General features: G+C 44.1%; 1 protein-coding gene across 5 annotated transcripts in view; it reads right to left on the bottom strand.

Moving 5' to 3' along the window:
- Nucleotides 1-25,085, bottom strand: part of LOC137346764 (carboxypeptidase D-like) — a 230,705-nt gene extending 205,620 nt beyond the window's left edge. The window contains exons 1-3 of one of the 5 annotated variants that reach the window (XM_068010554.1): nucleotides 25,003-25,081; nucleotides 22,282-22,413; nucleotides 8,176-8,394 (exon numbers count right to left, since the gene is read on the bottom strand). In XM_068010554.1, coding sequence (XP_067866655.1) covers nucleotides 8,176-8,350 — 175 coding nt within the window. In that variant the 5' untranslated portion in view covers nucleotides 8,351-8,394; nucleotides 22,282-22,413; nucleotides 25,003-25,081. Of the gene's footprint in view, nucleotides 1-8,175; nucleotides 8,395-15,858; nucleotides 16,043-22,281; nucleotides 22,414-22,711; nucleotides 22,730-25,002 lie in introns of those variants that run through there. The other 4 variants (XM_068010555.1, XM_068010553.1, XM_068010557.1 and 1 more) reach the window with 4 other exon arrangements.
- Between the last annotated feature and the right edge of the window lie 1,798 nt (nucleotides 25,086-26,883).

The raw sequence follows: 26,883 nt of genomic DNA, 5'->3' as shown, positions 1-26,883 counted from the left end.
TATTTTGCTTTTATGTTATTTGTCTCGTTGGATAGCCCAGATTATTGCCTTAAATGCAATAGTCCTAACTAATTATCCAGGCCATGTAATCTACCCTTTATTTAAAAAAGAAAAGACTTGCATTGAAATAGCACCTTTCAGGACCTCAGGACATCCCAAAGCGTTTTACAGCCAGTGAAGTACTTTTTGAAGTGAAGTCACTGCTGTAATGTAGAAATGTAGTAAGGTCAGTGAATTTTTTCTAATCTTTCATGGGATGTTGGCAACACTGGCCATGCCTACACTTGTTGCCCATCCCTAATAGCCTTTGAGAAGTTGGTGGTGAGCTGAGTAGAAAGGCCTGGGTAACAGGCTCCCGCCTACACACTTGTAACATCTTTCTACTTGTGAGATCAAAGACAGATTGCACCAAGTTTCATGCAGAACATGTTATAAAGCTGAAATGTCAACTACTGAGCTTCCACCTGATGTCACCGTACATAGTAATTCTATTTATTTACATATCACTGAATTTATTAATCCATTTATTTCCACACCATTTATGAAATGAATTGTTTCCTCCTCAATAATCCACCAGATGATCTTAAACTCCTGCTGAAAAAAGAGCAATTATTTTCTAATAATCTGCCATCTCCAACATTTGCCGTCATGGAAAATGGATTGGTCCATTGAGATCCTGGACAATCATGGAGAATTTCCAATGGATCAAACTGCTTCACATTCTCTTCTATTGGACGGAATTACAATGTACAAATCATTCCTCATTCACTCCTATTAGACAGAATTCCAGTTTACCAAATGCTGCCCATTTACCCTCATTGTATAGAATTCCAATGGCTTCCCGTTCATTCCTATTCCATGAAATCTTATTTCAACCACAGAGAAACCAATCCAATGATGAAATGTTTCCCAATTCTTTATTTTTTTATGCTCTGGATATGAAGTAGATTTTACTTAAGCACAATCTGTTCTCAATCAGTTAGCATCCAGTAGTCTTTTCATTGACTAAAATGAGTAAGAAAATAGTAATTGACCAAATTTTCAACTGAATTAAAGTTCGAACTAAATTTCTGATAAAGGCTGGAATTTTCCACTGCAGTGCTCCTGGCGCAAATTGAGTTTACATTACTATCAGGTCAGGATTTCCTGCTCAATCCTGCACCTTTCTATTCATCTTGTTAAAGGGAAACCAAGCAAAATAACACAATAACCATCTAATGGCACATCTACATCATACAACCTTAACCACTTGGCTTCTATACAGTGGTATTTATATGGTTCCAGTAGCTCAGGATGCAACATATCCCATGTATCATTTGAACTTCTTTACCTTTATTCAGTGCTGTTCCTAACCAGATACTCTTTTGTGAAGCTGTTGATCGGTACAGCGTTATCTTCACTCCCCTGATCATGCACTCTATATGTTACGTTATTACCTGCTCAAGATTGGAAAAGGACATCAGACCCATCCACACTCCGTGTATTTCCTGAACTCACTCCCAATATCCTCAGCCTGCATCACACCTCCACCTCTTGAGGAAAACATAAAGAACAACAAAGGCCCATAGACAATTCAGGAAACCTCCATCAAAAATTCCTCTCCAACCTCTCCACAGGCAAGCGCTGGGCGATCCCAACACTCTGGTTGTTATCCAAAGCTTTCTGTCAAAACATTCCTCCTTCTCTCAACTCTCCCTTGAGGGTTGTTCATTTTTTGCTTGTGTTCCTCCAGTCCTGAGCTCACAGTCCCAAGTTAAACAACCTGTCTACATCTACTTTATCCATGTCTTTCAGCATGACTACAGCAAAAGGCTATCTGGGCTATCAAGCCTGCCCCACATTCATGATCCGTGCAGCATCAAGGTAGGAAACATCATAATCACAGCTCCCCCTCCCCACACGCACCCCTTCCCCCGCAACCATTTAATCTGCTGGGAGAGCCAAAAAACAGGGCCAATAAAGTGGGAAAAAAACCTGGAACATTCCTCTTCAACCCCTTAGGTGATCAAAACTAGTCCAGGAGATCACACTGACCATGTGTACATTAGCTGTTAATGTACTAAATATTTCAGGTCTTCAAAATTAAGAATGGTTTTGAGAGGGCAAATCAGTGACAAGGGGACATGAACTGAGGGTCATCACCAGAACAACAAGAAAGGGAAGTTAGAATTCTGTTTTCTCACACAGTGCGTTCTTGGAACACAGACTGCATTATCACAAGTGGTTCTTGAGGTAAAGACTATAACATCATTTAAAAGGGATTTAGATAGGATTGAAAAGGACACAGGCACAGGGTAAAGAAACAGGATCAGAATGGATAGCTCCAGAAGAGATGTGATGGGCTGAATGGGCAGTTATTTCTGATTTTATGAATTCCGCTCAAATTGTTCGCTGTGGAAAGGTTCAGTAACGAAAATGATTTTGCAACCTTGTCCATATGAGCCCGATTTACTCTATGAAATTTCAGGGATATAGAATGTATATTCTATTTGGCACAGTGGCGCAGTGGTTAGCACCGCAGCCTCACAGCTCCAGGGACCTGGGTTCGATTCTGGGTACTGCCTGTGCGGAGTTTGCAAGTTCTCCCTGTGACCGTGTGGGTTTTCGCCGGGTGCTCCGGTTTCCTCCCACCGCCAAAGACTTGCAGGTGATAGGTAAATTGGCCATTGTAAATTGCCCCGAGCGTAGGTAGGGAGTATGGGATTACTGTAGGGTTAGTATAAATGGGTGGTTCTTGGTCGGCACAGACTCGGTGGACTGAAGGGCCTGTTTCAGTGCTGTATCTCTAAATAAAATAAAATGTGAAATAGCATATTCACTTGTCAGTTTCACAGTTACTGAAAGTGACATTCTCCATTAGTCCACTGGTTAGATGGACTCAAATTGCATCTGTTAGCTTCGATTACTTTAACCTTTTACGAGAAAAGGAGAAATTTTCTATCGGGCCACTAACCTCCTCAAATATTGAGAGTGCCTGCTAATGGTTAAAGCATTCTCAACCATCTTGCATCAGATTAACCAAGTGAATGACTTGACTGCACTTCTCAAATGCTGTCTTTCATAATGTAGAATTAGGGAAAACTGCAGATTTAGATAAACAATTTAGAATGAAATGAGCATTATTAATTTATCTTTGAATATTTCTCTTGCAGGTAAAGGAGTTCAAAAAGGATTTAAAACAGGAAGCCCGGAACATATGCTGTACAATAAATTATTCAACATGTTGCTCAGGCAGTCGGAGCTAATTAAAGGGCCACTGATTGAAAAAGTGCTTGGCAAACCATTTTTAATTTGGAGAAGAAGGTATACTTGAAACAGAAGAGGATATATACATTTGTAGGTATATATACATAATTAAAGAAGTTGACAGGGCAGTTAGGAGTGAGGCCATGTTCAGATGAGACCTATGAAAAAAAGGGGAAAATGACAATTTTCACCTCTCTTTTAGCCTGGATTTCTTCATCATTTTCCTTTTATTTAAACCGTTTGCATTACCCCAGCAGCTACTATTATCCCCAGCCCCCCCACACAAATTCTCCCAAAAACAGATACACCCAGATACATGCATGTGAGCAACACACACAAATGTATACATGCACACAAATGCCCACGTAAACACATACACCCAGAGACGCACACACAAAGACACACGCTGACACATATACAAGCATTTATACACATACAGCACACATGCACACATATATTTGCACACAAATGTCCATATAAACACGTACTATGTAGACACACGCATACAAATAGACACACACAAACACATGCACACATACAGTACACACACTTTAAACTGCTGACTGCATCTTCCTCCATTTAATGTAACTCTTTTGTGAGAGAAGTACGTTCTAGGATAGTGATCTATTTTCTCTATTTCTGACACTGCCTAAAGAAGAAAATAAATGACATTAGTGTCTGTCTCCCACCCTGACCATCTTTGACAAATTATCCTATGATTTCAGAAACATTACCAGGGGCATAACTATCATTAAGGCCATCAAGGTATCTGACAATTGGATTCATAAATCTGCTCATCTTGTTCTTTTAACTGGTGTTAATGAAATGGTGCAGATACCCCACAGACATTGATTCCTTAAGCATTGTATTCCTGCTGCCTCACACTACTTAGTTAGAATGTCAATAGCTAATGCAGAAACTGTGAGAATTATGACAGTCTTTGCATCAGTCGTTTGCTCTCTGTAAACTGTTGTATATTTTCCTCCCTTTACTTTCCAGGTTTAAAGTGGAACATGGGGAATTAGAGAATATTGAGCAACCGCAATACTTATTCTAGGCTTTTACAAGCTAAAATATAGCTCAGACTGGATAAAGTGAGTCTAAAACACAATCACTGATCAAATATAAAAGGACTACCTCCTGCTTATATTGACTCCTTCAGTGCAATCTTCAGCACAATCTTCTCGTCTAAATACAATTAACACCATCTGGGTTGTAAAATTGTGTCTTATAGTTTGTACTGATCACCCCTGACAGAATACCAATGACTGAAATAAAAAAAATCAGGAGAGATGTAGCACAGGTTGGAGTTTATAACATGCTGCAACTCACAGAGACCCAAAAGGTGGTTTAACTCTTAGCAGACCAGTGGATCAGTGGTGCCAAAATGATCGAGCTATCGGCAGGAAGAAAGACACCACTATCCTGCCTTTGCACTCCAAAGACCCAAAGGTTGGCCTGCTCGAGTTTACAAGGTGACCGCATTCACCTTCAGACTTCTGGTGCTGATTTTACAGCCATCCAGAGGCCAAAGATAGTTACTAATGAATCCAATAGGGAATTCAGGAGAAACCTCTTTACCCAGAGAGTGGTTAGAATGTGGAACCCGCTACCACATGGAGGAATTGAGGTGAATAGCATAGATGAATTTAAGGGGAACCTAGGCAAACACATGAGGGAGAAAGGAACAGAAGTTTATACTGAGAGCATGGTTTGAAGAGGGGTGGGAGGAGTCCTATGTTGAGTATAAACACTGACATGGACCTGTTAGGCTGAATGACCTGTTTCTGTGATGTATGTTCAATGTCATCCTATGTAAAGATTTTCAAAGTGGTTCACCTCCAAAAATGGAAGTAAGGAAAGAAAGCAGAAAAGGAGAGTTCTTTTAATTATTTTTTTATTATGACGTAGACCAGATAGAAAACAGTGTGTAACATGGAAATAACAATTTTAAAAGTTAAAATGACAAAAACAGGTGAGAGAAGAAAAAAAGAAAAATGAATAAGCAGCTGTACATACGAACATACTAATTCGGAGTAGGACTCAGGCTACTTGGCCCGTTAAGCCTGCTCCGCTATTCAACAAGATCATGGCTGATCCGATTGTAACCTCAATTCCACATTCCTGTCTACTCCCAATAACCTATCAGCAACCACACCCACCCACCCCCCCCCCCCCCCCCACCCCGGCTTATCAAGAATCTATCTACCTCCGCCTTAAAATATTCAGAGACTCTGCTTCCAGTGCCTTTTCAGGAAGAGAGTTCCAAAGACTCACGACCCACTGAGAGAAAAAATTCTCCTCATCTCTGTCCTAAATGGGCAGCCCCTTATTTTTAAACAGTGACCCCAAGTTCCAGATTCTCCCACAAGGGGAAACATCCTTTCCACATCCACCCTGTCAAGACCCCTCAGGATCTTACATGTTTCAATCAAATTGCCTCTTACTCTTCTAAACTTCAATGGATACAAGCTTAGCCTGTCCCATAGCTATAATGTTTAAAATGTTTTTAAATTCTAGTTTTGAATACTGTAATGTTAATATTACAACAGTGAAGCTACTTCTGACCTAGAGCAATTTTATTACTGTATCAGAAGGGTTTGTTTTGGCAGCATAGTGTGAGAGCTGCAAACTGGCTGGCCCATGAAAACCAAAATTTCTGAGGGTTAAAATAAACCAAAACATTCAGCTATGTGGCCTTGTCCAATCTACACCTTCTCCTTTGTTATCTCTTGCCCCACCCCCACCTCACTTGCTTATAACCTGTGACATTTTTAATATTTGTCAGTTCCGAAGAAGGGTCACTGACCCGAAACGTTAACTCTGCTTCTCTTTCCACAGATGCTGCCAGACCTGCTGAGTGGTTCCAGCATTTCTTGTTTTTATTTCAGATTTCCAGCATCCGCAGTATTTTGCTTTTATTCTGTTTAATCTGATGCATCTTCTTATACCATCACAGAAAAGCCATGGGAATAGTATTAAAATCCCTCTTATGTAGACAATAATCTCAGTTAGATTGCATTTTACTCCTTTTAGTTTCTGTGCCCATCATACTTGCTTGTTGTACCCACTGTGAAGGCCACAGTGGAGCCAAGGGCAAGGCTGGGCCAGGCACAAGGAGCTACGTAAGGCAGATGTTCAATACGAACAAACATGGGAGCTTACTCTGTCCCAAAGGGGATGCAGCCTTTTTGAAGCCATTGTTAATGAGTATTACAGCAGGGCGGCTGAAGTCAAATATGTAAATTAGCATTCTGATTAAGTCAAATCAATCTGAGAAGATGCTGGTGATGCACGGAGAGTCTGAGCTGATTGCAGAACCCTCAGCCAGCACGAACATGTTAATGAGTGATTATCTGGGAAAGTGGCTATTTTTAACCATCTCAGCGTGGAGTTATTTTCAGATACCCATGTTATCTCTAACAGTTTGTTAGGTCCTTTCCAAATACAGCCTCTGGCGCCTACTGCTTCTCGGTGATTAAACTTCTATAGAATCCTAGTATTGAACCAACCTATAGAAATCGTGGGGGTGTTTTAATTGGCTATCCACATCACCACGTGACAAAGTGAAAAATCTCCAGAATGTCCAAATGTTTGTGTGAGGCTGGAGTCTCATTAATACACACAATCTCTGCCCTTTGTTCCTCGTAACCTCTGTATTTTTTTTCTATTTCTGAAGGTTATAAACAACAGATATGTAGAGAACCTTGCAGAATTCATAGTGCAATTTACTTCAGAGCCAGCACATACCTGTTAAAAGGGGACTTATCATTAGCGCTGTTTTCAAAAAAGCATGAACTTGTGTCATGGCATATTAGCAGATAGTGTCTAACAGGTTTGCTTGATACTCCTCTGACTGCTGGTTAAGTCAACTAAAGCAAAATTAAAATGAAGAGGTTAATGCTTCCATTACAATAGCAGGAGAGGGTAGAGCAACTATGACGCTCAGCATGCTGTCCAATCTCAATTCTAAAATATTGGAAGGTAGATCTTTACTTTAGAATTCCCTCTCTAATCCTCTCTGTCAATCTCTCTCTTCCCCTTTAAGACATTTTTAAAAACCTACCTCCTTGACCAAATTTTTGGGTCACCTATCCTACTATCTCTTAATGTAACTCAGTGTCAAATTTTGTTTGATAACACTCCTGTGAAGCACCTTGGAACATTTTACTATGTTAAAGCTGCTATATAAATGCAAGTTATTTTCGTTTGTGCAATCATGTTGGCAGCTGGTTTTACATTGGGGAGATCTGATTGAAATGTACAAAATTTTGAGGGGCCTGGATAGAGTGGAGGTGAAGGACCTATTTACCTTAGCAGAGAGGTCAGTGACTAGGGGGCATAGATTTAAAGTGATTGGTAGAAAAATTAGAGGGGAGCTGAGGAAACATTTTTTCACCCAGAGGGTGGTGTGGGTCTGGAACTCACTGCCTGAAAGGGTGGTTGAGGCAGAAACCCTCAACTCATTCAAAAGGAGTCTGGATGTGCACCTCCGGTGCCGTAATCTGCAGAGCTACGGACCAAAGGCTGGAAGGTGGGATTAGAATGGGTGGATCGTTTTTCGGCCAGCACAGACACAAAGGGCCCTGTGGCCTCTTTCTGTGCCTTAAACTTTCTATGATTGTTCCTCAACAGGTAGCTGCCCAATGCTATGCATCCTCAAAAACAAAACTTCAACAATGTTTTCAAATATTAAGCACATCTTTTATTCCCTTTGTCCTTTATCTTTTCCTTGGGTTTCCTTTTTGAATATATCTGCAGAGATCCTTGCTAATTACGCTCAGTTTATCTATAATGTTAAACCCCTCACCTTGTTTTTAAGCACCTGTACACACAAGTCTTACATGAGCAAAACGCACCTAATTTTGAAGACGAACCAGTGACCCAGAGTCTACTATTGAATTCCAATTGGTATTCCTTAAGCCTTACCATTTACTGATTTTCCAATGCTGTGGAGATGGGTGATAGCTGAGTGATTGGCTCTGATCTCCTGAAGGAAACTCTGTAGCTGATGAGCATCATGATAGATGAAGTCCAGGGCAGTGTAGGAACCCAGAAACAAGGCTAGGACTGAACAGGAGCACAGCATCCAAGAGAGACCCATGTCAGAACAGAACCTTCACCTCCACAATATGCAACAGATGTGTCCTGCAAATAAACATCATTATTACTACTTCTTAATTTAGAAAATATATTTAAACGTGGATTCCAACTATACCCTCTGACCTCTCCTTCTCTGATGCTGAAAGTTCTGTACTCAGCAAAGGTCCCAGTTTTATCCCCTTACGCCCCCACCTCAATGAATTTCGTGCTTGGCATGTTGAGCTCTTTTTCCGTCGCCTCCACCTCCGGGCTCACTTCTTTGACCAGGAGTCCTCCCCCCGACCACTAGACCCATTCATCCGCCTCCAGCATTCTCACTCTACCTGAACCCCTCCCCCTGACCTCTTACCCGCTCTTGATCTTTTCATTGAAAACTGTCGGCACGACATTGGTCATCTCAATTTGTCTCCCCCCTCACTCACTCTAACCTGTCCCCCTCTGAACTTGAGGCACTCCATTCTCTCAGGTCTAACCCTGACATTGTCATCAAACCTGCAGACAAGGGTGGTGCTGTTGTTGTCTGGCGTACTGACCTCTACCGTAGAGGCTCAGCACCAACTTTCAGACACTTCTTCCTACCTCCCTCCGGACCATGACCCCACCACCGAACATCAAGCTACTGTCCACAGGACTGTCACTGACCTCATCTCCTCTGGAGATCTTCCCTCTACAGCTTCCAGCCTCATAGTCCTGCAACCACGGACAGCCCACTTCTACCTCCTTCCCAAAATCCACAAACAGGACTGTCCCGGCAGACTCATTGTGTCAGCCTGTTCCTGCCCCACTGAACTTATTTCTTCCTATCTTGACTCTATCTTTTCTCCTCTGGTCCAGTCTCTTCCCAGCTACATCCGTGACTCTTCTGACGCCCTACGTCGTTTTGACAATTTCCAGTTTCCTGGTCCCAACCGCCTCCTCTTCACTATGGACGTCCAATCGCTCTACACCTCCATCCCCCACCAGGACGGTTTGAGGGCTCTCCACTTCTTCCTTGAACAGAAGCCCAACCAATTCCCACCCACCACCACCCTCCTCCACCTGGCTGAACTAGTTCTCACATTGAACAACTTCTCCTTCAACTCCACTCACTTCCTTCAAGTAAAAGGTGTTGCTATGGGTAACGCATGGGTCCTAGTTATGCCTGTCTTTTTGTGGGATATGTTGAACATTCCTTGTTTCAGTCCTACTCAGGCCCCCTCCCCCACCTCTTTTTCCAGTACATTGATGACTGTATCGGTGCTGTTTCCTGCTCCCGCCCTGAACTGGATAACTTTATCAACTTTGCTTCTAATTTCCACCCTTCTCTCACCTTTACATGGTCCATCTCTGACACTTCCCTTCCCTTCCTCAACTTCTCTGTCTCCATCTCTGGGGATAGGTTGTCTACCAATATCCATTATAAGCCCACCAACTCCCACAGCTACCTTGACTACACTTCTTCACACCCTGCCTCCTGTAAGGACTCCATTCCATTCTCCCAGTTTCTCCGTCTCCGACACATCTGCTCTGATGATGCTACCTTCCATGACAGTCTTCCATGATATGTCTTCCTTTTTCCTCAACCGAGATTCCCCCCACTGTGGTTGATAGGGCCCTCAACCATGTCCGGCCCATTTCCCGCACCTCTACCCTCACCCCTTCCCCTCCCTCCCAGAACCGCGACAGGGTTCCCCTTGTCCTCATTTTCCACCCCATCAGCCTCCATATCTAAAGGATCATCCGCCGCCAATTCCGCCACCTCCAGTGTGATCCCACTACCAAACGCATCTTCCCCTCCCTTCCCCTGTCAGCATTCTGAAGGGATCGTTCCCTCCGCGACACCCTGGTCCACTCCTCCATTACCCCCACCACCTTGTCCCCTTCCCACAGCATCTTCCCCTGCTATTGCAGGAGGTGTAAGACCTGCCCATTTACCTCCTCTCTCCTCACTATCCCAGGCCCCAAACACTCCTTTCAGGTGAAGCAGCGATTTACTTGTACTTCTTTCAATTTATTATATTGTATTCGCTGCTCACAATGTGGTCTCCTCTACACTGGGGAGACCAAACGCAGACTGGGCGACCGCTTTGCGGAACACCTCCGCTCAGTCCGAAAGCATGACTCCGAGCTTCCGGTTGCTTACCATTTCAACACTGCCCCCTGCTCTCATGCTCACGTCCCTGTCCTGGGATTGCTGCAGTGTTCCAGTGAACATCAACGCAAGCTCGAGGAACAGCATCTCATTTACCGATTAGGCACTCTACAGCCTGCCAGACTGAACATTGAGTTCAATAATTTCGGAGCATTATGGGCCCCCCATTTTACTTTTATTTTTAGTTATTTTTTCTTTTTTTCTTTTTTTTGTGTTTACTTTATTTTATCTTAGTTTGTTCAGTTTGCCTACCCACAGTTGTTTTCATGTTTGTGTTTGTGGCTGTTCAGTTTTCAGTCCATTAACACCCTATCTGTACCAATGCTTTGTCTTTCAACACACCATTAACATATTGTTTGCCTTTGCTCCATGACCTTCTGGTTGGTTATTCTCTGTGACCTTGTCCTATCTACACCTTCTCCTTTGTTATCTCTTGCCCCACCCCTGCTTTACTTGCTTAAAACCTTTCACATTTCTAATATCTGCTAGCTCTGAAGAAGGGTCACTGACCTGAAACATTAACTCTGCTTCTCTCTCCACAGATGCTGCCAGACCTGCTGAGCATTTCCAGCATTTCTTGTTTTTATTACAGATTTCCAGCATCCGCAGTATTTTGCTTTTATTGATAAGAACTGGTCTGGTAATTGTGATTTTAGGCACACCAAGCATTTGGCCCACTTTCAGGTACAACCCTCAATGGACATTCATTCATAGTTCCCCAGAGGAGCATTGACTGGGGTCACCTAAGGAGAGAAACCTCATGGAGAGGTTTCCTTAATTACATCACTCACATGCTCCCACCGGGTTGACCAAGAAGTGGCATTGATATTGCATTTGTGGAAAGCTAGGCTGTACCATCTTACTAAATAAAGAGAATTAAATTAATTTAGTATGCATGTAGGTAGCTGGTGAATAAGTGGCAAAAAAGGTGCAAGAATAGTTTTGCCTGCTATTTGGAAGTGGTCGGCAGTTAAGAGATTGATAACAAGTGTGTCAAGCAGCTTGTGAAACAAAATAGCTTCATAATCTATTCACCATTCAGTGATCAATTCCTCACAGTAAAGGGATAATGAGATAATAAAAACAAAGGTGACCGCGGTGACTGCAACAAATACCGTGGAATCTCCCTGCTCAGCATAGTGGGGAAAGTCTTTGCTCGAGTCGCTCTAAACAGGCTCCAGAAGCTGGCCGAGCGCGTCTACCCTGAGGCACAGTGTGGCTTTTGTGCAGAGAGATCGACCGTTGACATGCTGTTCTCCCTTCGTCAGATACAGGAGAAATGCCGTGAACAACAGATGCCCCTCTACATTGCTTTCATTGATCTCACCAAAGCCTTTGAACTCGTCAGCAGACGTGGTCTCTTCAGACTACTAGAAAAGATTGGATGCCCACCAAAGCTACTAAGTATCATCACCTCATTCCATGACAATATGAAAGGCACAATTCAACATGGTGGCTCCTCATCAGACCCCTTTCCTATCCTGTGTGGCGTGAAACAGGGCTGTGTTCTCGCACCCACACTTTTTGGGATTTTCTTCTCCCTGCTGCTTTCACATGCGTTCAAGTCCTCTGAAGAAGGAATTTTCCTCCACACAAGATCAGGGGGCAGGTTGTTCAACCTTGCCCGTCTAAGAGCGAAGTCCAAAGTACGGAAAGTCCTCATCAGGGAACTCCTCTTTGCTGACGATGCTGCTTTAACATCTCACACTGAAGAGTGCCTGCAGAGTCTCATCGACAGGTTTGCGGCTGCCTGCAATGAAATTGGCTTAACCATCAGCCTCAAGAAAACGAACATCGTGGGGCAGGACATCAGAAGTGCTCCATCCATCAATATGGGCGACCACGCCCTGGAAGTGGTTCAAGATCTAGGCTCAACTATCACCAGTAACCTGTCTCTAGATGCAGAAATCAACAAGCGCATGGGAAAGGCTTCCACTGCTATGTCCAGACTGGCCAAGAGAGTGTGGGAAAATGGCGCACTGACACGGAACACAAAAGTCCGAGTGTATCAGGCCTGTGTCCTCAGTACCTTGCTCTATGGCAGCGAGGCCTGGACAACATATGTCAGCCAAGAGCGACGTCTCAATTCATTCCATCTTCGCTGCCTCCGGAGAATACTTGGCATCAGGTGGCAGGACCGTATCTCCAACACAGAAGTCGTCGAGGTGGCCAACATCCCCAGCTTATACACACTACTGAGCCAGCGGCGCTTGAGATGGCTTGGCCATGTGAGCAGGATGGAAGATGGCAGGATCTCCAAAGACACATTGTACAGCGAGCTCGCCACTGGTATCAGACCCACCAGCCGTCCATGTCTCCGCTTTAAAGACGTCTGCAAATGCGACATAAAATCCTGTGACATTGATCACAAGTCGTGGGAGTCAGTTGCCAGCGTTCACCAGAGCTGGCGGGCAGCCATAAAGATGGGGCTAAAGTGTGGCGAGTCGAAGAGACTTAGTAGTTGGCAGGAAAAAAGACAGAGGCGCAAGGGGAGAGCCAACTGTGTAACAGCCCCGACAAACAAATTTCTCTGCAGCACCTGTGGAAGAGCCTGTCACTCTAGAATTGGCCTTTATAGCCACTCCAGGCGCTGCTTCACAAACCACTGATCACCTCCAGGCGCTTATCCATTGTCTCTCGAGATAAGGAGGCCAAAGATAGAAAGGGATAATGAGATTTCCATTGGAAATCTGACCTCTGACTTTGGGACAGGACAGTTTGACCAATTTGTTGGTGGGTGTGTGGTTGATGGGGCTAGTTCTAACTTAGTTGCCACAGTATCGGTTGCAGTTGACAGATTGATTGCTTGCACTTGTTTGTACACCAAACAGTGTGCACATACATTATTTCTAATCCTTCTATTGCTATGTGTGCGAGATATTGTACATCTGTTTTCAAAATTAAGTAGAAGCATTTTAATCAGAATTTTATACAGGACTATCCATGCTTGCATTCCTCCGATGAACTCAGAAGCAGAGAACCCATACTCAGTTTACTTGCCTGTATGTCTTTCAACAGCTCTGAACCCAGTGTCAGGCCCTGGATTTGAACAGTGACTTCAAAAGAATCAAAAATGAAACTGGGGCAAATGAAAATGGAGGGAACAAGAAAAATGCTCCCCAAAAAAATCAAACAGGATTGCAGTATTTGATGATTTCTTTGGTTTAGTGTAAATTTTTGTCCGATTATGCTCCTGTGAAGAACATACAAACATAGGAATTAGGAGCAGGAGTAGGCTGATCTGATTGTAACCTCAACACCACGTTCCCACCTATCCCCGATAACCTTTCACTCCCTTGCTTATCAAGAATCTATCTACCTCTGCCTTAAAAATATTCAAAGACTCTGCTATTACCGCCTTTGAGGAAGAGAGTTCCAAAGGCTCACAACAGTGGCCCCTAGTTCTAGATTCTCCCACAAGGGGAAACATCCTTTCCACATCCACCCTGTCAAGAGCCCTCAGAATCTTACATGTTTCAATCAAGTCACCTCTTACTCTTCTAAACTCCAGAAGATACAAGCCTAGCCTGTCCAACCTTTCCTCATAAGTCAATCATCCCATTTCAGGTACTCGTCTAGTAAACCTTCTCTGAACTACTTCCAATGCATTTACATCCTTCCTTAAATAAGGAGACCAATACTGTACACAGTACTCCAGATGTGGTCTCACCAATGCCCTGTATAACTGAAGCATAACCTCCCTACTTTTGTATTCAATTCCTCTCACAATAAATGATAACATTCTATTAGCTTTCCTAATTACTTCCTGTACCTGCATACTAATCTTTTGCGATTCATGCACTAGGACACCCAGATCCCTCTGCATCTCCGGGCTCTGCAAACTCTCACCATTCAGATAAATGCCTCTTTTTTATTCTTCCTGCTAAAATGGACAATTTCACATTTTCCCACATTATACTCCATTTGCCAGATCTTTGCCCACTCACTTAACCTATCTATATTCCTTTGTAGCCTCTTTATGTCCTTTTCACAACTTACTTTCCTGCCTATCTTTGTGTCATCAGCAAATTTAGCAACCTTACCTTCGGTCCCTTCATCCAAGTTATTTATAAAATTTGTAAAAAGTTGAGGCCCCAGCACAGATCCCTGTGGCACACCACTCGCTACATCTTGCCAACCAGAAAATGACCCATTTATGCCTACTGCCAGTTTCCTGTTAGCTAGCCAATCTTCTATCCATGACAAAATGTTACCCCCTACACCATGAGCTTTTATTTTCCACAATAATCTTTGATGTGGCACCTTATCAAATGTCTTCTGGAAATCTAAGTACAGTACATTCACAGGTTCCTCTTTATCCACAGCACATGTTACTTCTTCAAAGAACCCCAATAAATTGGTTAAACATGATTTCCCTTTCACAAAACCATGCTGACTCTGCCTGATTACCTTGAATTTTTCTGATGAAGTCCTTAGGACTTGTCAGCCCGCAGCTCCAACAATTTTCTCAGTACCACCTCCCTGGTGATTGTAATTTTCTTGAGTTCCTCTCTCCCTTCCATTTCCTGATTTACAGCTATTTCTGGGATGTTATTTCTGGGATGTAACCTTGGGATGTTTACTATGTTATAGGCTTCATATAAAATAGTTGTTGATGTACACTGGATGGATCCTGGCCATATGGAACACTAATATGAATCATAGAAATTCACAGCATGGAAGGAGGCCATTTGGCCCTTCATGCCTGTGCTGGCTGATAAGTAGCCATCCAGCCTAATCCCACTCTCCACCTCTTCATGAATAGCCTTGTAGATTACAGAACTTCAAGTGCATATCCAAGTTATGAGGGGTTTCTGCCTCTACCACCCTTTCAGGCAGTGAGTTCCAGATCCCCAGCAACCTCTGGGTGAAAAAAAAATTCCCCTCGAATTCCCTCTAAATCTCCTAACTCTTACCTTAAATCTCTTCTCTCTGGTTATGGACCCCTCAACCAAGGGCAATAGGGCCTTCCTATCCACTCTATCTAGACCCTTCATAATTTTATACACTTCAATTAGATCTCCCCTCAGCCTCCTCGGTTACAAAGAAAACAACCCTATCCTTTCCAATCTTTCCTAATAATTCAAACTCTCCAGTCCAGGCAACATCCTCATAAATCTCTTCTGTACACTCTCGAGTGCAACTACAACTTTCCTGTAGTGCAGTGACCAGAGGTGCACGCAGTACTCCAGCTGTGGCCTATCTAGTGGTTTATATGTGAATCTTGAGGATTCCCACCCACCCTCTAATTTATACCAGCAACCTTCACCGATTGTCCCAGCACAGTTTGGAAGTTATTACTAAGTCTGGGAGTTAAGTATTTGTAACTGAAGAGATTTTGACGGTAGAAGTGGGGGTGGGGTAATATTAAAGTTTACCTTTACTAGTCCCAGCAGCGTTCCTTAAGCGTGCAGACTGCATTGTCCCTGTGTTCCTTGAATGGACCTTCACAAACGGCCATTAAAAAAAGGCCAAATGTTTTAGCTTCAAAAGATCATTGGTTCTTCAGCTCCTAAATGTCTGTTAGGTCGGAGTATCTAAAGTTCACTTATGGACTGCATGGTAACCACAGGAAGGCTCTTGGCTTTTAGCGGGAGGTTTAAACACGCACTCTTACATATTGGTACACAACGAGTTTCTGGCAGCGTTCCAGGGGTGTTATTGTTAGATGACCTTGACTTTTATAGAGAAATTTGTTTTGTTGGTGGTGTGTTCCTGTTGAATTATGTATATCATAAATTAAATCAGCCTTGTATTTTCATTTAGTCTGGTGATTTAAATCATCGGTGAGCTGAATTCTCTTTGACCTTTTCGAAATCAAATCATGCTGTTCATTACCAAGCATTTTCCCTCAAATAGTCTCCAGAATGAAAGAAGCTAATTAGGAGAGAGGTCACGTGGTGTGTTGATGGAGGTGCAGGCGGTGTTGTCGAGCTCCTGGGGCAATTTGGCTCTTTTACTGTTTCCGTGGCGTCAAGGCAAAATAAGAGCTGCATTCTTCTGCTGAAAGTGTTCAGCAACACATGCTGTGAGAACTACATCCTGCAGATCGCAGGATAATTAATGGAAATAGGGAAGGGGAAAGTTCATACAGCAATATAACCTGTTGTTGGACCATTGTCAACCAGCTTTCTCGGAGTGTGGCTGCAACGCAGAGGAGGACCCAGTTGGGTCAAAATTCTCTTTCTGCACTCCTGGCGGAAGCCAGGGACACACGTTGTAGAATTGTGCACTGCCGTGTGTCTCTGTCTGTTTGGATGGAAGATTGTGGGCTGGTAGTATTAAATATCACAACATGCGTTCCTAGCGTGCGTTGGATGTGCCAAAGCAGAATTTTTAGACCAACTTCTCCATATAACTTATTACTTATAAGGAGATATCTGAGTGTTTTATATGGCCCGGAATAGCGGTTCGACAACAGCTGGGGGGAGGTTGAGGGGTGCGTGGTAGGGTTATCATATGTAAACAGGTACTGGTTGTATAGATGTTGATATTGACATTGCAGCACTTCAGGAGCCACGCCTCCCCGCGAGTGGATCTCTAGCAGAGCAAGACTACACCTTCTTCCGGCAGGGCAGGGATCCTGAAGAACCAAGACAGCATGGAGTGGGCTTCGCCATCAGAAACTCCTTGCTCAGCATGATAGAGCCTCCCTCAAATGGCTCGGAACGCATACTGTCCATCCGACTGCTCACCACCTCTGGTCCAGTACACCTACTCAGCATCTATGCTCCAACACTCTGCTCCCCACCTGAAGCTAAAGACCAGTTCTACGAGGAACTCCATAACATCATTAGCAGCATCCCCAACACCGAACACCTGTTCCTGCTGGGGGACTTTAATGCCAGGGTTGGGGCCGACCATGACTCATGGCCCTCCTGCCTTGGGCGCTATGGCGTTGGAAGGATGAATGAGAATGGGCAGAGACTGCTTGAGTTGTGTACCTATCATAACCTCTGCATCACCAACTCGTTCTTTCACACTAAACCCTGTCACCAGGTTTCATGGAGGCACCCAAGATCGCGTCGTTGGCACCAGCCAGACCTCATCGTCACAAGGCGAGCCTCCTTAAACAGTGTTCAAATCACACGCAGCTTCCACAGTGCGGACTGTGACACCGACCACTCCCTGGTGTGCAGCAAAGTTAAACTCAGACCAAAGAAGTTTCATCATTCCAAGCAGAAAGGCCACCCGCGCATCAACACTAGCAGAATTTCTCATCCACAGCTGTTACAAAATTTCTACATTCACTTGTAACAGCCCTTCAAAACACTCCCACAGGGGATGCAGAGACCAAGTGGGCCCACATCAGAGACGCCATCTATGAGTCAGCTTTGGCCACCTATGGCAAACGTGCGAAGAGGAATGCAGACTGGTTTCAATCTCATAATGAAGAGCTGGAACCTGTCATAGCCGCTAAGCGCATTGCACTGTTGAACTACAAGAAAGCCCCCAGCGAGTTAACATCCGTAGCACTTAAAGCAGCCAAAAGCACTGCACAAAGAACAGCCAGGCGCTGTGCAAATGACTACTGGCAACACCTGTGCAGTCATATTCAGCTGGCCTCAGACACCAGAAACATCAGAGGAATGTATGATGGCATTAAGAGAGTTTTTGGGCCAACCATCAAGAGGTTCGCCCCCTCAAATCTAAATCAGGGGACATAATCACTGACCAACGCAAACAAATGGACCGCTGGGTTGAGCACTACCTAGAACTGTACTCCAGGGAGAATGTTGTCACTGAGACTGCCCTCAATGCAGCCCAGCCTCTACCAGTCATAGATGAGCTGGACGTACAGCCAACAAAATCGGAACTCAGTGATGCCATTGATTCTCTAGCCAGCGGAAAAGCCCCTGGGAAGTACAGCATTACCCCTGAAATAATCAAGAGTGCCAAGCCTGCTATACTCTCAGCACTACATGAACTGCTATGCCTGTGCTGGGACGAGGGAGCAGTACCCCAGGACATGCGCAATGCCAATATCATCACCCTCTATAAAAACAAAGGAGACCGCGGTGACTGCAACAACTACCTTGGAATCTCCCTGCTCAGCATAGTGGGGAAAGTCTTTGCTCGAGTCACTTTAAACAGGCTCCAGAAGCTGGCCGAGCGCGTCTACCCTGAGGCACAGTGTGGCTTTCGAGCAGAGAGATCGACCATTGACATGCTGTTCTCCCTTCGTCAGATACAGGAGAAATGCCGCGAACAACAGATGCCCCTCTACGTTGCTTTCATTGATCTCACCAAAGCCTTTGAACTCGTCAGCAGACGTGGTCTCTTCAGACTACTAGAAAAGATTGGATGTCCACCAAAGCTACTAAGTATCATCACCTCATTCCATGACAAGATGAAAGGCACAATTCAGCATAGCGGCACCTCATCAGACCCCTTTCCTATCCTGAGTGGCGTGAAACAGGGCTGTGTTCTCGCACCCACACCTTTTGGGATTTCTTTCTCCCTGCTGCTCTCACATGCGTTCAAGTCTTCAGAAGAAGGAATTTTCCTCCACACAAGTTCAGGGGGCAGGTTGTTCAACCTTGCCCGTCTAAGAGCGAAGTCCAAAGTACGGAAAGTCCTCATCAGGGAACTCCTCTTTGCTGACGATGCTGCTTTAACATCTCTGACTGAAGAGTGTCTGCAGTGTCTCATCGACAGGTTTGCGGCTGCCTGCAACGAATTTGGCTTAACCATCAGCCCCAAGAAAACGAACATCATGGGACAGGGCGTCAGAAATGCTCCATCCATCAATATTGGCGACCACACTCTGGAAGTGGTTCAAGAGTTCACCTACCTAGGCTCAACTATCACCAGTAACCTGTCTCTCGATGCAGAAATCAACAAGCGCATGGGAAAGGCTTCCACTGCTATGTCCAGACTGGCCAAGAGAGTGTGGGAAAATGGCGCACTGACACGGAACACAAAGGTCCGAGTGTATCAGGCCTGTGTCCTCAGTACCTTGCTCTATGGCAGCGAGGCCTGGACAACGTATGTCAGCCAAGAGCGACGTCTCAATTCATTCCATCTTCGCTGCCTCCGGAGAATCCTTGGCATCAGGTGGCAGGACCGTATCTCCAACACAGAAGTCCTCGAGGTGGCCAACATCCCCAGCTTATACACACTACTGAGTCAGCGGCACTTGAGATGGCTTGGCCATGTGAGCTGCATGGAAGATGGCAGGATCCCCAAAGACACAATGTACAGCGAGCTCGTCACTAGTATCAGACCCACCGGCCGTCCATGTCTCCGCTTTAAAGACGTCTGCAAATGCGACATGAAGTCCTGTGACATTGATCACAAGTCATGGGAGTCAGTTGTCAGCGTTCGCCAGAGCTGGCGGGCAGCCATAAAGGCGAGGCTAAAGTGTGGCAAGTCGAAGAGACTTAGCAGTTGGCAGGAAAAAAGACAGAAGTGCAAGGGGAGAGCCAACTGTGTAACAGGCCCGACAAACAAATTTTTCTGCAGAACCTGTGGAAGAGCCTGTCACTCTAGAATTGGCCTTTATAGCCAGTCAGGTACTGCTCCGCACACCACTGACCACCTCCAGGCGCTTACCCATTGTCTCTCGCGATAAGGAGGCCAAAGAAGAGTGTAAGTATTCACTGGAGACATTGGAGATGGGAGATATGCCGTTAGCAAATGGATTATAGAAGCAGTAGCTACCAAAGGACATGGGATCCTGGGCTCTATGAACAGCGGGACACAAAGGCAACCAAGCTATACTAAACGTTATAAATCATTGATTAGGCCTCAGCTGGACTATTGTGTCCAATTCAGCCCTAGCTCAGTCGGTAAACCACTTGTCTCTGACTCAGAAGGTTGTGGGTTCAAGTCCCACTCCAGGACCTGAGCATGAAAATCAAGGATGATACTCCAGTGCAATATTGAGGGAGTGCTGCACTGTCAAAGGTTCTCTCCCTTAGATGAGACTTAAATTGTCGGTCAGGTGGATGTGAAAGAGCACATGGTGCTATTTCAAAGAAGAGCAGGAGGTTTGTTCCTGGTCAATATTTGCGCCTCAATTAACATCACAGAAACAGATTAGCTGGTCATTAACACACTGCTGTTTGTGGGAGCTTGCTGTGTGAAAATTGGATGCTATGTTTCCTACGTTACAACAGTGACTACACTTCAAAAAGTACTTCATGGGTTCTAAAGTGCTTTGGGACATCTGGTGGTTGTGAAAGTTGTTAAATAAATGTAAGTCTTTGTCTTTTTTTAAATTCCGGGCATCAGACTTTAGGAAGGATGTCAAAGCCTTGGAGAGGGTGCAGAGGATATTTACTAGAATGATATGAGGGATGATGGACTTCAGTTTTGTGGAGAGACTGGAGAAGCTGGGTTTGTTCTCCTCCGAGCAGAAAAGGTTAAGGGACAATTTAATAAATGTGTTCAAAATTTTGAAAGGTTTTGATGGAGTAAATTGGCAGAAACTACTTCCACTGACAAGAGGGCTGGTAACCAGAGGCCACAGATTTAAGAAGAACCAGGAGACAGATGAGTTTTTTTTAACATAGTGAGTTGTTATAATCTGGAATTTGACTGAAAAGGTGGTGGAATCAGATTCAATAGTAACTTTCAAAAGGGAATTGGATATATACCTGAAAAGGAAAAAATGCATAGCGCTGGGGAGTGGGACTAATTGGATAGTTCTTTCAAACAGCCAGGACATGCTTAATGGGCTGAATGGCCTCCTTCTGTGCTGTGCAATTCAGGACTTCCCTCACCTCCCATTAATAAGATAGTGTATAAGATATACTAACAGGATAGAAATGGTAAAAACCAAAAGAACACTTTCAGATAAGCCAGGACGTTAGGACAAGAGGGCACAGGGTTCAGGGTTGTGAAGGCATATTTAGCGGAAATCAGAATGAATTTCTTTACACAAGTGGGGGTGCTCAACTGCTGCAATGGATTGGCAAGAGAATGTCCCAGGGTGGCGGATTCATTCAAAAGCTACTATCATGAAAAGATGATGGGGTTAGAGTTCTGGAAGGCTGGGATCAAATTAGCTATGGGAGAGTTATCTACCCCTATGCAACTGTGCCCCAGCAAGAGTTAGCACCTTCAGGAGAGCAGGAAAGAAAGGGATGATTGCTGAGTCATGCAGTTAAGAATCCGTTTTCAGATACCTCAATTCTCACATCTTTGGTGCCTTTATTACAAGATAATAAAGGCAGGAAGGAAATGGTGGAGTGGGGTATGTGGTGGAGATTCGACATTTACTCTCAGTCCCCTATAGTTCCTACAATTGTTGCCTTTTTAAATTAAAATCAAAGTCAGAATCCAACAGAATGTCACCAGCTGTAAATCCAGACTGAAGCGTGGGTTTCGAGCGCGTGGATCAGTAACTGAAGCAAGTGGAAAATCATTAGGGAAGAAGGTTTCAAATTTTATGAGATGAAAATGCTGAAGTTACTGCCTATCTCTCTGTGAAGCGACACAGGGATAAATCCTTTCTGTTTGCCGAGCATACAAAATCCCATCACAACCACTGCTGACAAATCCACTTAACATCAACGTCCTCATTGCCATTCCAGGCTTGGGCCAAGAGCTGTTAAAATGATTTCTTTTCAGATCTTACGCTTGTCAGGACGTAATGGCTCATAATACAACTGGCAGATTTGAGCTTTATTGTATGAGCATTTTGTCAGTCTGGTTATTTTAATATGGCTTCATTCCTTGTCTTGTCAACTTAATAATACTTAGTCTTGCAGGCCTCCAAATGCCCCAGTTACCAAAGCACACACAGGCTATTCACTTTTAAAAGGCAGATGTTCAGCTAGAAGCAGTGTGAATACCAAACTGGATGAAAGGCAAATTTAAGTGAGGTTCCTCACTCCCAGCTGGTGCCTCAGGCTCCATGGACTTCAGGTTGCACAGTCCCCTTCACATTTGGCTTGTGACACTCGCTGAACAGATACACAAGATACCTTCAGGAAAGGAAAGGAGAAAATCACAGGGAGATTTTATATGCTCCAGATGAGCAGTGCAAGCTTAGTCTAATAGACAAGCCAGCTAACCATGTCAGAAACCCTGAAAACCTTTAACAATATTGCTTAGCTGTAAAATTATAACTACAATCCTGAAAGGGGTAATGGTGTAAAATAAAAATAGGTGACTATGTTAACATCTCTGGCAACTTGGTCAACATGACATGTTGTTGCTGACAGAGGATGCAGGCTCCTGGATTCACTTTTCAGGGTTAACCAACTGCCATTCTGCACTTACCATAATATACAATCTAAGCTCTTGGATGCTGGACTTTTGGCTTACTGTGTGGATATTTCAGGGCCTGGACTACACAGACTGCACCCTCGGATCCTAGACAGATGTTCCAGCCTTTACCATCCCAGATATCCAACTGGAACTGTCCCCTATAACTAACAAATTAGACCATGAGAGGCACTTACAGCTTTTCCTAACGGAAGCTCCCTGCCTCAGACAAGACAGACAGCTTCTTCTTAATAGATGCTTCAGGCAATATATGACTCTTAACCTTACTGTCAGAAAACTCATCCTGGATCCTCCTACCTCCTCATCCAGTCTCTGAATTGAGAATTCACGGTATCATTGCATATTAATAGGTAGCCAGTGGGAGTTCTTGACAGCATTTCAGAACTCTAATGTGCCACAGATCGGCATGGCAGAATATGGATTAGTGCCTACAGTCCTCGACATTACTAATGAACTGGTCTTAGTCCTGCTGCAATGAGGAAATGGCAATGGAAGGCCAACCATTTCCTACAGAGGGTAGGAAGGAAAGTCACTAAAGTGATCACCCAGATGACTCTCTCACACACACCCTTGACCTGTTTTAGAACAAGATAGAAAGTACAGCACGAAGCAGGCCATTCAACATAACTGGTCTATGCTAATGGTTATACTCCACATGAGTTACCTTTCCTTGTACTTCATCTAACCCTATCAACATATCCTTCTATTCCTTGCTCCCTCATGTACTTATCAAACTTCCCCTTAAATGCATCCGTGCTATTTGCCTCAACTATTCCACATGGTAGCCAGTTCTACATTCTAATCACTGTCTGGGTAAATAAATTTCTCCTGAGTTCCTTATTATCCTATTAGTCCATTCATAATTTTAAAGACCTCTATTAGGTCATCCCTCAATCTCCTTTTTTAGAGAAATGGCAATATTATTGAACTGGGGCCAGGTTCTATGTGTCTCTCTTTTGGATAATTGAGTGGCATATAGTGACCCAAAGAAGAGTAGACAAGGAAAGAGCTCAAAAAGACAGAGTTTCATATTGGAAACAAGATGGTAACCAATTCAAGAGCAAAGTGGTTAACAATTTTTGCCCCAAGAATCCATGGAGGTAGAGGGTACATCTCAGCATGTCTGGCAGAAGTCTTCCAGCTTAGGAGGTTGGAGGAGTGGAGAGGGCCCAAGTCCCAATGCCCACCCAGACCCCAAGCTGGGTCCCAACTCCACTTGTGTCAGCAAGGTGCACGCAGCGAGATCAGACCATACCTCAACTGACCCGACACCAAGTCTTGACTGAGGACTGGTGCATGGGAACTCCATTTTAGGGAGTCCTTGCTCCTCCTTACAGTAACAGTGTTGTAGCAGCAGACATGGGCTCAAATGCAACATGGCAACAAGGAAACAATGCATTTGGTGCCCTGGTCAAGTTTGTGGCTGTCCTGGCAGACTCCTGTCAAAGTTATGGGGAGTTTCTACTGGAATGACCATAGATTTTCGGCCCTATTAATTTCACATGATATGTACCATGTGCAAAGCACTGCCAACAAACATTTGTAATAATAAATTCCTCCATCTCCCATCCCTCCCTCTTTTATCCAAACTTTTGGTCACTCTTCCTTTGGCTCAAGGTCCATGATTTGTGATTATAACCACTGTAAAGTACCTTGGGAGGTTTTCCTATGTTACAGGCACTTTAAAAATGCAAGTTGTTGTTGTTATTTAATGAAAACACATGTGGCATGTTTAGCAATGACTAATTCTGACACTGTTAACCCACAGCAGGAATCAAATTGATAGGCCACCTGCAAAAGCTGTTAACCCAGAGACTGTCCAAAGAGTATTAATAACGCTTGAGTCAAAACAACCAACCAATCAAAATGCCAAGTGGTAGTTCAACATTTCTAACAGAACTACAGCTCCCAGAGGCACTGCCGGTACTGCTGAGCAGCCAGCCTTTCAATTGGCTGGCAGCACTTGGAGGTGGAAGCTCGTCCCTTAAAGGCACTGAGTCCCCGACGGTGGGCAGTTAATTGGCCGCAAGCTGTGGAATTGCAACAGGAGTCCGATGGAGGGCTGAGGCAGGATCTCCCCTCACCTTCCGGCCTGCCACCGGGACCCCGTCTTCACAACAAAATCCAGCCCTTGGAGTGGGGCTTGACCCACAACCTTCTGATACACAGGCAAGAGTGCTACCAACTGAGCCAGAGCTGGCATATAGTCAAATAAAATGTAGCAATACATTCGAAATACATTTTCCCAAAAAATAGAATCTAAAATATTCAAAATATGGACCTACTCTCAAACAGGAAGGACACACGGGTGCCTAGAATCCAAGCTCTCCCTCTTCACTGTTTTTCATTGCACTTTGTTCACAGCCTGCACTTTCACAGAAACATCATTGATTTATAGCTGAGGTGATAGTCCAGTAGAAATGCAAATAAGCACTTTCCTAAACAGCAGGTTGTAAAATTTAATCTTACTTTTTTTGTTGCCCCCCCCCCTCCCCCCCCAGCAACAGGTGCATATGTTACTCTTTCTATGGGTCTTTTAGTGTTTAATTTGTAATTATAGATCAGGGTAGTGGGATTAAATAAATTCATGGTGTTTTCCAGGACAAAATACATTTTTTCTATACTCAAAGGTATTTCACCTCGGAGTCCTGAACTCAAGACTAGCTCATCATAATGGGACGAAGATTTTCTCCTTCTGTCGGCTGCTAGGGTCCTATATGAAATGATGTTGGGTGCTTCACTGTACAGTTATTTCTAACTTGGTACAAATTAACATGAACTAGGCAAGCTCACTGAGAGAGACCACGAGGATGGATGATATGAAATTTATGTTATATACCATGAGAGACTCGAGTTTTTACTGAAATGATTACTATAAAAGGGCGGCACAGTGGCGCAGTGGTTAGCACCGCAGCCTCACAGCTCCAGGGACCCGGGTTCGATTCCGGGTACTGCCTGTGTGGAGTTTGCAAGTTCTCCCTGTGTCTGCGTGGGTTTTCTCCGGGTGCTCCGGTTTCCCCCCACAAGCCAAAAGACTTGCAGGTTGATAGGTAAATTGGCCATTATAAATTGTCACTAGTATAGGTAGGTGGTAGGGAAATATAGGGACAGGTGGGGATGTTTGGTAGGAATATGGGATTAGTGTAGGATTAGTATAAATGGGTGGTTGATGTTCGGCACAGACTTGGTGGGCCGAAGGGCCTGTTTCAGTGCTGTATCTCTAATCTAATCTAAAATCTAATCATAACTTTTCCTAATGGTGATTGCCCTATTTAGACCAAAGTTCAGGTACAACTGCTTAGTGTGATCGTACTATGTTTCTCTATTCGTTATACCATATTAACCTATTTATCTTAAGTAGGATTAGTGAAATACAAGATATTGCAACTGGTCTCCTGCCACTAAAAATCGTCAGCAGCAATTTCCAGATTGTAATATTTAGCTGTAATTGATTTATCAACTTCCTACTTCCATTTCCAACTTTTCACAGCAATAACTTGCATTTATATAGCACCTTAAATGTAGCAAAATATCCAAAATGCTTCACAGCAGTGTTATCAAACAAAGTTTGATACCGAGCCATATAAGGACATATTAGGACAGGTCATAGAGTCATGGAGTCATAGAGTTATCCAGCACAGAAACAGACCCTTTGGCCCATCGTGTCCATGCAGGCCATCAAGCACCTATCCAATCTAATCCCATTTTCCAGCACTTGGCCCGTAGCCTTGCATGTGATGGCGTTTCAAGTGCTCATCTAGATACTTCTTAAATGTTGTGAGGGTTCCTGACTCTACCACCCCTTCAGGCAGTGTGTTCCAGATTCCAACCACCAGCTGGGTGAAAAGATTTTTCCTCTAAACCTCCTGCCCCTTACCTTAAATCTATGTCCCCTGGTTATTGACACCTCCGCTAAGGGAAAATGTTTCTTCCTATCTACCCTATCTATGCCCCTCATAATTTTGTATACCTCAATCAGGTCTCCCCTCAGCCTTCTCTGCTCGAAGGAAAATAACCCGAGCCTATCCAGTCTCTCTTCATAGCTGAAATGTTTTAGCCCAGGCAACATCCTGGTGAATCTCCTCTGCACCCTCTCCAGTGCAATCACATCCTTCCTATAGTGTGGTGATCAGAAATGTACACAGTACTCCAGGTAAGTGTGGACA

This window comes from Heterodontus francisci, chromosome 30, assembly GCF_036365525.1.
Source record: "Heterodontus francisci isolate sHetFra1 chromosome 30, sHetFra1.hap1, whole genome shotgun sequence".
Lineage (NCBI taxonomy): Eukaryota > Metazoa > Chordata > Chondrichthyes > Heterodontiformes > Heterodontidae > Heterodontus > Heterodontus francisci.
Note: the sequence above shows the minus strand (reverse complement) of the source record. Positions and strands in the feature narration are given on the sequence as shown.